The sequence below is a fragment of the Bombus bifarius genome, unplaced genomic scaffold (assembly GCF_011952205.1).
Source record: "Bombus bifarius isolate JDL3187 unplaced genomic scaffold, Bbif_JDL3187 scf7180000009200, whole genome shotgun sequence".
Taxonomy (NCBI): domain Eukaryota; kingdom Metazoa; phylum Arthropoda; class Insecta; order Hymenoptera; family Apidae; genus Bombus; species Bombus bifarius.
This window is the reverse complement of record NW_022884965.1, coordinates 5,202,873-5,215,165: the sequence shown is the minus strand read 5'-3', so window position 1 is coordinate 5,215,165 and position 12,293 is coordinate 5,202,873. Positions and strand designations below refer to the sequence as shown.

Genomic DNA, 12,293 nt, shown 5'->3' with positions numbered 1-12,293 from the left:
TAAAGATGAAAGGTTGCATAAATGAAGCGTAGAAGAGATCAATCGGAAGAACAAAAGGGAAAAGTGAATTGACGTCAGACGACGAATGCAGCTGAAACGTAAAAGATAGAGCGAGGGCCGGACTTCAATAGCAATTTCGAGAAATCTCATTTTCTAAGGCAGACGAACGTCATTTTATCGAATAGTCGCGTTGTCACGTGAATATTTTACTCTTCGGACGAGAAAGATTCTGCTTTTCTATCTCGAAAGCCATTTCCACTGGCAGGACGGATAATTACACTTGGATTTTAATGAGCTCGATCTGAATGAATTTTAGAAATATGAAAGGTGACGCGTAATTGGGTCTTCGTACAGGCGAGTTAGTTACAATTGATTCTTAAACATTCTATGTTGTTAACCATGGGATTTTGTTCTTAGGAAAACTTAGATACCAGGCTAAATAAATTCTAAGCGATGAAAACTTTGAACGATGCACTATGTTTTATGCGAATAGCCATACTTAAAAAGATGATAAATTTAGTTTGCAAATACTACGGATTCGTGCATTGTGATATTAATTTTCTTTTTAGTCTGTTTTCATTGTCGAGAAAGATTTATAATATTTTATAAATACCATTTATAACGCAGAGTTAAAATATTTCAATAATTATTTAATAAGTATTTTTTTAAAAAACGATTACAAAATATAAAATTAAATCGAACTAAATTTCAGATTTTATCGAAATAAAAATATTTCATTCGTCAAAATTGTACTTTCTATTTAAAATATTATCTTATTTGAACTGTACAACGACGATTATTTAAAACAGTCGAAATATTCTTCATTCGTATTTTATCCAGCATTGATAATATATTTAATGAAGTTTCTTTTTTTCCATGTGTGTCTTTTCGCATGATAGTATTTCCTAAACGTTTCGATTCTCTTGCGGCTGAATGCTTATGGAACAAACATCGTAAAGAAAATGTTAAACAAAATTAGAGATTTTGACGTCGATAAAAGATTTTTGGTGAATATCGAAGTGATTCTTACCTCCTAGCGTTTGACCTCCTTGTTGCTGCGATGAGCTGCCCGCCTGCTCACTGTTCCTTCGTATTCTGTAGACAAAGTACAAGAAAATATCTTTAACAACGAGTTTCATCAACATAGAAGGTGGAAATATAACGTACAAATTATAAAGCGTATATTATCGAAATATGAAATTTGATAAATTTTAATCAATACGCTTTTTGCGTAATGTACGTAGAATTAATCGAAATTTATGGATAAATATATGAAAATTGAATTCACCGATATTGTTGTTATTTCTATACTCAGAGATAAGGTATCAGAATAGTTATTATTTTATCGAATGGATAAATCTATCTGGATAAAAACAAAAAGGCATCTTAAGCCTATCGATTAAATCTATCGAGTGTAACTAGGATCATTCTCTAGTTACTATTTCTTATAACTAACGCATCTGCATATGGATGGCGAGCACGAACTCACCTTGTCATTTTCAACAAATATTTTATGAACCAAATGTATGGCATTTTATATTTTGACCAAATTTCGACCATGATTTTCTATTTCATAAATTATATACCGTCCATTAAAATTTGTATAATTCTACATACAATTCGGTTGACTATAATTTGAATAACAGATAAAATCAATTCTGACAAGTCTATATTAATTCTAAAGTTCATTCTACCAAATTACGTTAATCGTTATTCTGTATAATTATCACGATCCTTGTATTAAAAATTCCAAATTCGACGTCCAATCGAATAAAATTAAAACATCGTAAATTCCAAGCTAAAATTCGCAATCTCATTTTTTAAATGTTTCGGGAAGATATAATTATTCCATGACGATTACGAGGCAGACAAACGTAGGTGATGCAACGATAAGACCTTTCCACAATACTGTGCACGCGTTATCTGAAATTTTGCTATCCAGATACTCTTATTGTTTTATAATTTTGACGATTTCATTGATTTATTCTCGCTTTAAATCCAGGTCACACGGTTTTAACCTTTAATACCGACAATTGATACACGTGCGCGTGTACGTATTATCCGTCACGTGTCTTTATATGAATTTCCTATTACATTTGTCATCGTATCAGCTTATTATACTTTTCAGTTCACGTTTTCCCATTTATCCATAAATTTCGATTGCTGAAACGAATATCGCGGAAGATATTCTATTCTATCGAATATGTTTATTATTTCAATAACTTTTCGATTTATATGTAGATCACGCGAAGGTAAAGAAGAATCGTGGCAGCACATATGGGAGGAATAAAGAGATATAAAGGAAGAAGCGATTATGGGGAGGAAAGGCGAGGGGATAAGATGGATGCTCGAAATCGGGAAGAGACGTAAAGACAAAGAAGAAAAAAAAATGAGCTGAGGAGAAAAGCGGAAATCAAAGTGAATTCAGAAAACATCGGAGATTAAAGGTTTACCACGCTAGGGAAACGGAAACTTTTTTCTTATTTGGTGTTTTATGTTATTTACGTTATTCGGAGTTACGGTAACGCGAAAAAGTTTTCCCAACCTTTCTTTATGTTACGACGAATGAACGTTTCTCGTAAATAACAAAGTGTAAGCGACGAATGATTGAAAATTATTTATTTCCATTTCCTGCACAAGCATAGTGAAAATTCATCGGAAAAAGAATAGAACCGTAGAAAAATCTGCACGTGCCATCAATTAGTTGTAGAGAATTCTGTTAACGATTGAATATTATCATGAAAACGGTACGGTATTTTTGAACTTCCAGAGAAATACCAAACAAAGCATGATTGTTCGTTAACAAAGCGCGAACAAATTTTCGGAAATGACTTGACGTCATATTGCTGGTCAACTGAAAATCAGAAAAAATTCTATTTTTCATGCAGGCTAATTTTCTATTATACAATCGAAGTATAAAGTAGTATCATCGCTATTGTTATCAGAGAAAAAAGATAAAATGTAAAATATAAAATACGAGAAAACGCGAAGTACGCTTAAAATAATGAAAAATGGGAAAAAATGCGAATATTAATATTCGCTCGCGAAAAAAAGGCGAAACACTGCAATCTTGATATATCATGTTCATGATATATTATATTTCTATGTATATATGTATATTACTATGTATATTTCTTTACTTATTGTAACGCGAAAAGAAGTTCCAAAAACATTTTCATACCGCTGTATTCGCAATCATTATCGTTAAATAAATAAATTAAAAAAAAAAGAAATGTGGTACTTTTTATTTATGAAAAAAAAAATACTTACCGGTTCGTGAATGCATCTGTGAGCAACAGGAGGTTGTACCTGACGGATCGTAGGGAGGCAAGAATCTGCGCGAAAGGTGTGACGATATATTCCTCGCCATGGCTGCAAGATCAAACAGAAATAAAATCAATTTTTTATGTTTCATCGATATCTGAAGCATAATATACAGTGAAAGGAGTATTAATGGCTAACGTTCAGCTTGCAATGAACTCAACGGCATTGCTTCTTGTTTCCAAAAGCTGCACTCTAAACTCATGCATGCGTGGCGTATTTCTGGTTTCAAACTGTACACCAATCGTATTACATCGTTTGCAATTTAATTCACTGTTTAAATATTTCATGATATTCGTATAAATTCAATTACGTTATTCTATTAGCATAACGTAATTATATTACACCGATATTTTGTATCATCGTAGCTTTTAATAGGATATTTCGGAATATCTAATTTGATAAACAGTTCTTGCTAGGAATTTTGTCTGAAAAGCAACTATTTGTTGCTATCAAATTACTCTTTCGACTCTATATCTTTTTATTTTTACGAATTTTAAAAAGTTCGACGAAAATATTGACATTCGACCAAGGAATTTTAATAAATCCAACGAAAATATCATTTAGCGTGCTATTTCCCATGAATGCGATCGTTGTATATTTCATATCAAACTAAGAATTGGTACAATGTTAAGTACAAATAGAATAAAAAGAATAAGAAGAACATGTGTCGTGTAATTTCCGAAATTTCAAAAATGAAGAAACGAGATCGCGAGAGATAAGACGAATATTATCGTCTCTTGTAACTTGTTAATTCGCAACTAATAAATTACACTTTCTCAATTTTCAATCTGAACGAAGCTTCGTGATTTCGCTGTGGACGAACGATTTCATTGATTTTTTATTTACTGGTTTGTTTATACCACACTTTGTCGCAGTATGGAAGTTAGAAAAGAGTAACCGACTAATTAATTATACACACGTTAACGATGGTAAAGTCTATTTTCAGTCCCCGTCGAAACACCATCGCCATCGTTCATCGCCGCGTTCTCGATTTCCAAAGCGGCAGGTCTCTCGCGGAACTTGCATTAATTAAATCACGCGCCTTCCTACGCGCGAACACGTACACGCGCGTCAATTACTTCACGCTTTTCCCAGCGAAAATTACACCCCTTCGAAGGGCACAGGTCAAATCATCGGTGGATCGTTCAAGCTTCATAGCGCTAATGCTAAAAGCGTCATCGATATTCACGGATTAATTGATCGAGCCTAAGCTCGATTACAATCCAGGAATCTTGTAAACAGGATACGTTAACAATCTCTTCCTTTCGTTTTTCAAATATACGATACGGAAAGGGAGGTTGCGTATCGAACAAATTATGATATTCAACGTAATTAATGATTCGCAAATATTGTTGGAATATTCGATTATTAATTTACGATTATGTTACTGATTTTAATAATTACTGTTTAAGTATTGGATTATTATTTTATAATCGTATCACCGATTAATAATTACTATTTAAATGTTGGATTACTAGCAAACGATTAAGCTGATTTTAACGGATGTTTGTGAATTTATATATACGTTTGTGATATATAAAACGTATAAAATACCTCGATATTTTGAGATGTAACATGCTGTATTAACGATTCAATTGTTATCAGATATAGGATAGGAGATCGTTTACTGCTACATTGATAAATGTGAAATTTTCAATGGAAAATCGTAGGGGTTGATATAACGATTTTTACACAGCTCGTTCAATGGTATCGTTTTTAGCTGCTCTCGATGAACGTGTGGTAAAAATTTAATTGAACCGGCAGTATAATTCAATTTACTTAGGAGAAACGTTTATTTTATTCGGATTGGATGATTTTCCAGCGTTGACTCGATTTTTAATTACTACCACCCATCGAGTCAACGAAAGATTGATCAACTGAATGTTTTTCAATCAAATAAATGCAACTCAGTTACAAGGAAATAACTAATTATTAATTATACAGGTAATAATCTTCGTGAAAAAAGCTTGGAACGTGTTAGGTAGAAGATTCAAAGCAATCTAACAAAACTCTAAATCGATATGTAAGAATCAATTAAAATATTTAACAAAATGCTGTTTAAATGCTACTATTTTATTTTTCAAGCGCTTTTATCTTCATCATTTTATACTCTACAAGCAAATGTCTATTTGCACGCGTAAGAACATTTAAAGTATTCGATAACGTGCAACATGAGGATACACGCGTAACTCAACTAATGGATCACGTGCTTGAAAGATTTTCAATAATCAAAATTCAAATTGATTTACAGAATCGTGAGAAATATTCGTAGAACAACGATGAATTTTTCCTCAGAAACTAGTACAATAATCTTCAAACATCTTTTTATCTTCATCGTGTTATCCAAATGTATTCACACACGTAAGCACATTCAGTGTATATTCGACAACGTACAACAACGTGGAACCAATTGACCACGTTATTCAGAGATTCCCTTCAGACCAGCGTAGGATCCGCAGTCCAATAACCACAGTAATCGCCATTTGATCCCAGAACGTAAGCTCAATCTCATCAGGATTACAAACTTTTCCATGTTAAAGCGCCCCTCGTCGAAGTAGCCGAACCAGAAGATATTCCAACGTGAACATCAATCAACTCAATCTGTGCAATCCAGAAGAAACTGGGTTGCCGCTAAACATCCCTCTGCTAAAAGACTGCGGGAGATCCGTAAGATTTTGGCCCAAGCCTCGCTGAATCCACCCTCGAACAAAGGGAATCGCGTCACGTAAACGGCCTGCTGTTTGGGTTTTTCGAAGCTGGCCATTAAAAGTAGACGAGAAACGCCTCGATCCGTGGCAAGAATCCCCAGGCTTATCCGTATTTATTCGATTCGAGCGGCTGAATCGGTGCCAGGCTCGCGAAATTGATGAGACCAGGGGATGGTTTCTGGGTCAACGCGTGCCACGACTGCTCAGCACGGTAAATACCGGTCGTGTCTTTACCACAGAAACGATTTTTGATGTTTGTAAATGCTGGACAGAAGCTAGCAGACGTTAGGTTGGATTAGATCGCTGTGAATATTCTATCTAGCTTCCTCTGCATTCTCGCCAGTTTCTCTTTGCAAGTTTGTTTTTTAATTACGAGGGAAGGTCCCCGAACATTATGAAACTTTAGGGATTTGTAGAGGATATATAGGCATGTGTTACGCAATTTTCTTTCGCCGACCAAATTCCCTCCAAGGGGATGAAACACATCCCTGAAGATCCGGCTATTTTCCCATTTCACGTCGTAACTCGCTGCCTGTAAGAGATGGGGGAAAAGTTCTCAGGCAAAAGTTACTTCTTTTAATTATTACTCTCGTTTGGTAGAGAATTTATCAATGTTACAGCCGGATCTTCAGGGGTCAATTTCACCTACTTAGAGTGAATTTGGGCAGCAGAACAGAGTGCGTGACACGTACCTATATATTCTCTGCGTATCCCCCAAGTTTTATAACTTTTCGAATTTACTGGTTTTGGGTTTCTTCGTGTTAGGAGGTTAGTCCTACGTTGCAAGGTTGTTGTACAGTGAAAATTTTAGAACGAACATTTTTACAGTGGAAGATACTGTTTGAATTGAAACGTATACATATATGCGTGTTTATAAATTTTTGGTCCATTTTTCGCTATACACGGACATATTTAAAAATAAAATCCATATGTACCGTGCATCAAATTCTTAAAGTATTTGTATTTTCGACCGATCGTGGGGAGACGCGATCGAGAGGAAGCGCGTCAACGGGAGTCGTAAATTCCCGTTACGATTCTAAGAATCGACACCGCGAATCGATCGATCCGCACGCGTACCGAGCGAAAATTCAAAGTCGATTTTCTCGAAAACAAAGCCTCGAACGAAAAATTGTTATTCTATATTTTCGACTTCTTTTTTCGCGTAGAATCACCCCCTTTCCGCTTGTACCACCAGTTACCAACCACCCTGCATAATTACCAGCTGTTTTGTAATTTCTAAGAGCGAACAATAAACCTAAGGACCTTTCAAGTATCGACTATAAACCGAAAATATTTGCAGAATTAATGGTTTCAATAAGATTGAGTTTATGGCGGGGCCTTAGGTTTGTTAAGGGTGTACATAACCTATTTCTTAGATATTAAAAACTGATAAATTATATTTATCCATATTATCGAGCTCTTCTGATATTTTCTTTTCAAAAAATATTTCTCCTTTGTTCACGCCCAAAACCATTTTTCATCCATCTTATATTTTTATTTTACTTGTCCCGTAAACGCTGGAAATTTAGAAAGGAGTGCAATTTCGAGGGCGGGCACATTTTCGAAAAAAGAAATAGAAGAAGAGGTCAGAAACAAAAAATGTGGACGATGAGAAACAAGAGAGGGCAGGAAGCAGCAAAGTGCCGAAAAAAGAGCAAAAAAAGGAAAATCGTTTTTTTTTTTAAAAGAATCTCAACTGGGTCAGCCTACAAAAAGGCATGTTTCATAGCGAACAACACTTGGACGCTCGCAACGTCTTTTCTATCTTCATTTTCCTCGTGAATCTCTAATTAAAACTGTTTACAGCGGTTTATTTTCCATGTAGGAAATTCTTGTTCGAAGAATTTCGAAATAAAAATTAAAATCAAGGGAGAAAAATTGAAAAATAGATTTTTCTTAAATATATGTTACACAAAAATACTTCAGACTGCAATTGCGATTTTTTCAAAAATACTGTATATATATTACGTTACGTAGAGTATTCTTCATGCGTGAATATTTTTATTATTATTTTTCTGCAAAAGATAATCGCTATCTTTGCATTGCAATTTTTATCTTCCTTTCTGAGTAACGTATCATTTGTCGATGTTGTGTCACCAGATCGGCGAGGTAAAATTACTTTCTGATTCGAATCTAGGAAATCTGGGATATGATTGACGGACGAGCCAAGCCGTTCCGTTACGTAAGCTTCGAACAACTCTCTTCGTCTTTGTAATTAATTTAAGATAAATCGAAATTTCCTTTCGAAATAAAATAAATGTATGCATAGTAAATTATATAAATTATTTTAGAATAAATGTATAAATATATTTTAACGATCGTGTCAATATAAATAGAATCGGTCAGAAGTATTATATAGAATTTCCAAAAGTATTCTAAATATATTTCTAAAAATTAAATTAATTCAAAAAATTGTTATCTTATATTCGACTGGTAAAGAGAGTGAAAAATGAGAATATTATTTCACCTCGATTACGCACTGTCCTCATCTTTCAAATTACAGTTGTAGTGATAAAAGAATTCAAGCCGGTTTTAATTCTGCGCAGGTGAAAATCTCATTTTCGAATGATAGCGTTTGATTAATCGAAGACAATAATTCGATTGCACGGTGAAGCTGGTTTTAATGGAAGCGTGATTAACGAATCAGTCGCAATTTCCATTTCATTCAGGACAAATGAAGGGAAAGACTTTCCCGAAGATTAAACTGTATTCGAGTAAAATCGTTTAAATCATCGATCGCCGCTATGCATTCGAAATTGACTAAAATTTGACTTTGCAGAAATTTATCAATTTTATTGCGCTAAGAATATCGTAGAAGACTGATAATTTAGGCAATGTACAAATATTTACAAAATTGTTTTCATATTTTGAATTTATTTATTTTGCAAACAAACGGAAACGAAACAGATTTAGAAAGGCAAGATCGTGCAAATCTGAATGAGGTTCTGGCGTACTTCCAACGCGCAGATTTATGTATCATACGTGACAGTCATTCGCCTGATTCATTATGCAGATACATCAGTCCGATAAGCGAGCGACTAGTAAGCATTCGTGAATCGATTCTTTGAACATTAGCCAATTATTTCAATCCGTTTTTGCGTAATTCCGAATATTTTGGACCCGATCCTGGTTGTGTTTTTTCTCCAAAAACTATGTTGCTATTTAAAAAGTATGAAAAAATACAACTCAAAGATCTAAGAATAACACCTTGATCGATAAGATGATTTTCATTAAAATTTATTAAAATATTATTTTAATAAGTTCGATTTCGTTGGAAATTCAATTTGTGTATTAGAAAAATCGATAAAGCGCTATCTAAGTAACATTGATCGCAATCGATATTTCTTACATAATGTAAACGTGTTGTTTTATACCATAAAATTACATTTAACTCGTACTTTCCAAAACATCTGTTAAGATAACAGCGATTACGATCGCGACAAATTGAGTATCTTTATCACCGTGGGATTATCGATTTATCTAATCGAGTAAACTTCGTGTGAATATCGTTTTGTAACATTTTGGATAAAAAATTAGCGTCAATTATAATCCAATCAGCCTTCAAGAGTCGTTGATCAAAATTAGATCAAGCTTAATCGTCTTCCAACGATCGTTCATCAGTGCCTCGTTATCCGCGAGTTAATGCGAATTATAAAGCAATTAATTGCGAAAAGTCGATCGCGCTTGTTACGTTAACTTTCGATCATCGATAAATAAACGTTTCCGATATTGATCGATCTATGTGCCTTAATCTGGATCAACGAATGGATCCGAGAAAATATAGTAAATCCTCATAGATATCTCGGAATCTTTACCTAAGTGTTCTTTGAACAATTTTCTTGAACTGCGTCTCATATTGCGACTTTTTGAATCCTTTTATTCGCATTGAGACATTCGCTTTACTATGGATAGTTAAGAAACAAGCAAAAGACAATTGGAATCTCTGATTGAGCTTCCTAATCCCGATTCACGGAATCATTTGCACACGATCAGGCTTTTATCGATCGTAAGTCTATCAATTTCGTAATTTTTTTAGCATTTCTATAGATTTGTCTACTTAGGGATTATTTTGAATTGCGTTTCGTGTCAAGTATTCGATTAGTAATATTAATTCATAGACAACATTGCCTAGTTCAGTTTCCTAGAATTGACTACACTTTGCAAAGTCCCTAGATTAAATTTCTAGAAAAAAAACTTCCTACTAAGCACTTTAGCCTATTTATGATAATCTATAGACTGAATTTTCTACAACCGAACCTTTCAGAGAACTAAACTCTACTAACTGAATAATGAATCTCGATAATCAACAAATTTATAATTTATCTCATCCTCTTTCGCCCATCATCGGCTAAATCCTTCCAAAGCTTAAATGCCTCGTGTACTGCAAGAAAATTAATAATATTAGTTCTGCCATTACAGTCTCTAAACTCAGTTTCCTAACGTACATAATCTCAAAGGCTAAGCACGTCTAATCTCCCAACGGTATATTAGTGGCAAAAATTTCCAAACCATATTGAACAATTTCCCCAACTTCGTCGTGCTTACACTATTCAATAGCATGAATAGCATTAAAATCCTCGATACGCAATTTGAACTAGTTATATTCGTACTATTAAGTAGTATATTTTTTATATTTTGTATACTTCGATACAATGTGGATATACCGTTGTGCATCTTCGAATTTTCCATAAACGTGTCAAAATCGGTAATCGGTTCATCAGCGATGATTTACATCGACTTTAGGGAGTCTCGCGAAAGTCCCTAGCACCAAAAATCTACTCATCAGCAGTGATTTACGCAGTCTCTAGAAAGCCCCCATAAAGTCCCTAGAATCCACAGTCTGCTCATCAACAGCTATTTACGTAAATTCTAGAAAGTCTCTAGTGTGTCTCTAGAAGCTTCTAATCCGAACATCGATCTCGATTCGACAGGTTAGCAGCAGTGATAATCATCGACTCTAGGAAGTCTTGCGAAAGTTCCTAGCACCAAAAATCTACTCATCAGCAGCGATTTACGCAGTCTCTAGAAACCACCCCTCCAAAGTCCCTAGAATCCACAGTCTGCTCATCAACAGCTATTTACGTAGATTCTAGAAAGTCTTTAGAGTGTCTCTAGAAGCTTCTAATCCGAACATCGATCTCGATTCGACAGGTTAGCAACTGTGATAATCATCGTCCACTTACAAGTCTCTCTTTGGCGATGACTCGAGGCACTGTTCCCAGAACACAGCCTTCCTGGACGGTCGCATCCGCAGAGCGCAAGCAGATCGAGTGCGAGGAAGCCCTGCAGACATCGTTATAACCCCTCCACCGGCCAGGGACGGGGAACTCATTCCACCGCCGCATCTTTTTAGGCCGCCAGTGGACGTTGGGGAGTCCATTAAGCCTCCGCTAGACCCAGACATCGTTAGATCCTCTTGCTGTGCGCCTTCAACCACATATCAACTCGTTGCTCGCTTGGTCTCTTCCGTTTTGGATCATGGCAGGTGGTAAATAGTCTTACAGTCGGTTCAGCAAGTGGTTATAGATGATCGAAGTGGTATAATTAGGCGATGTACGTCCTCATGAATGTAAATCTTGGCTCTTCGTAGGTGTCATTAACTGTGGGAGCTTTCGTTCTTGAAGTACAGTGGGTTGAAACGATTATGGGATCGTTAGGAGGCACACAGCCTGATTACTGTGACTGAATTAAGAGACACGGTCGGTTTTGGCATGTGAAGTTAGGTTAAGGTTTAGCGTCTTATATACATTTGTTTCAATGCGTTCCTATTCTCGATTCCCTTTTTTAGTTATTCAATTGGGAAATTATTCGTATTGCAAAGTCTGCGAAGAACACTTTACAGCGAGGCCTGTGTGGTGATGCACTTGTTGATCGAACTTTTATTTCGTAGATGTTCTTTTAAATTCACTTGGCACGTCATTAACGATTCATGGTTGACTATACACTTTCACAGACACGGTTCTCACAGAGGATATCACTGAATTGTCTGAATCGTAGTAATTGTCAAGATGTTGAAACACCTGGTACGAAAGGTATGAAAGATTTAATAACGTCGCAGCATGCATTTTTTATTTTCGCACCCCAATGTTATTTTAAATCTTATAGAACTACTGGCCAGAGTACTAAGACCGAAATTGAAGTTTCAGTTCTACTTCCTAGCTAAGATTGTTTATTCGTAAGAAATGAGCTGTTACGCTAACTTCTAGCACTCTAACTTCTCAGCAGAGGCGCGTTTCTTTTTTAAAGAAAACTGAGGCAATC

The 12,293-nt window shown here is 35.2% G+C and overlaps 1 protein-coding gene across 12 annotated transcripts in view; it reads right to left on the bottom strand.

Moving 5' to 3' along the window:
• The window catches only part of LOC117214204 (cAMP-specific 3',5'-cyclic phosphodiesterase-like), a 349,894-nt gene that overhangs the window by 45,987 nt on the left and 291,614 nt on the right, over positions 1-12,293 (bottom strand). For 11 of the 12 annotated variants that reach the window (XM_033460100.1, XM_033460101.1, XM_033460097.1 and 8 more), the window contains 2 exons: positions 3,271-3,372; positions 1,031-1,095 (listed from right to left, as the gene is read on the bottom strand). In XM_033460100.1, the coding sequence (XP_033315991.1) occupies positions 1,031-1,095; positions 3,271-3,372 (167 nt within the window). Of the gene's footprint in view, positions 1-1,030; positions 1,096-3,270; positions 3,373-11,215; positions 11,697-12,293 lie in introns of those variants that run through there. The other variant, XM_033460102.1, reaches the window with a different exon arrangement.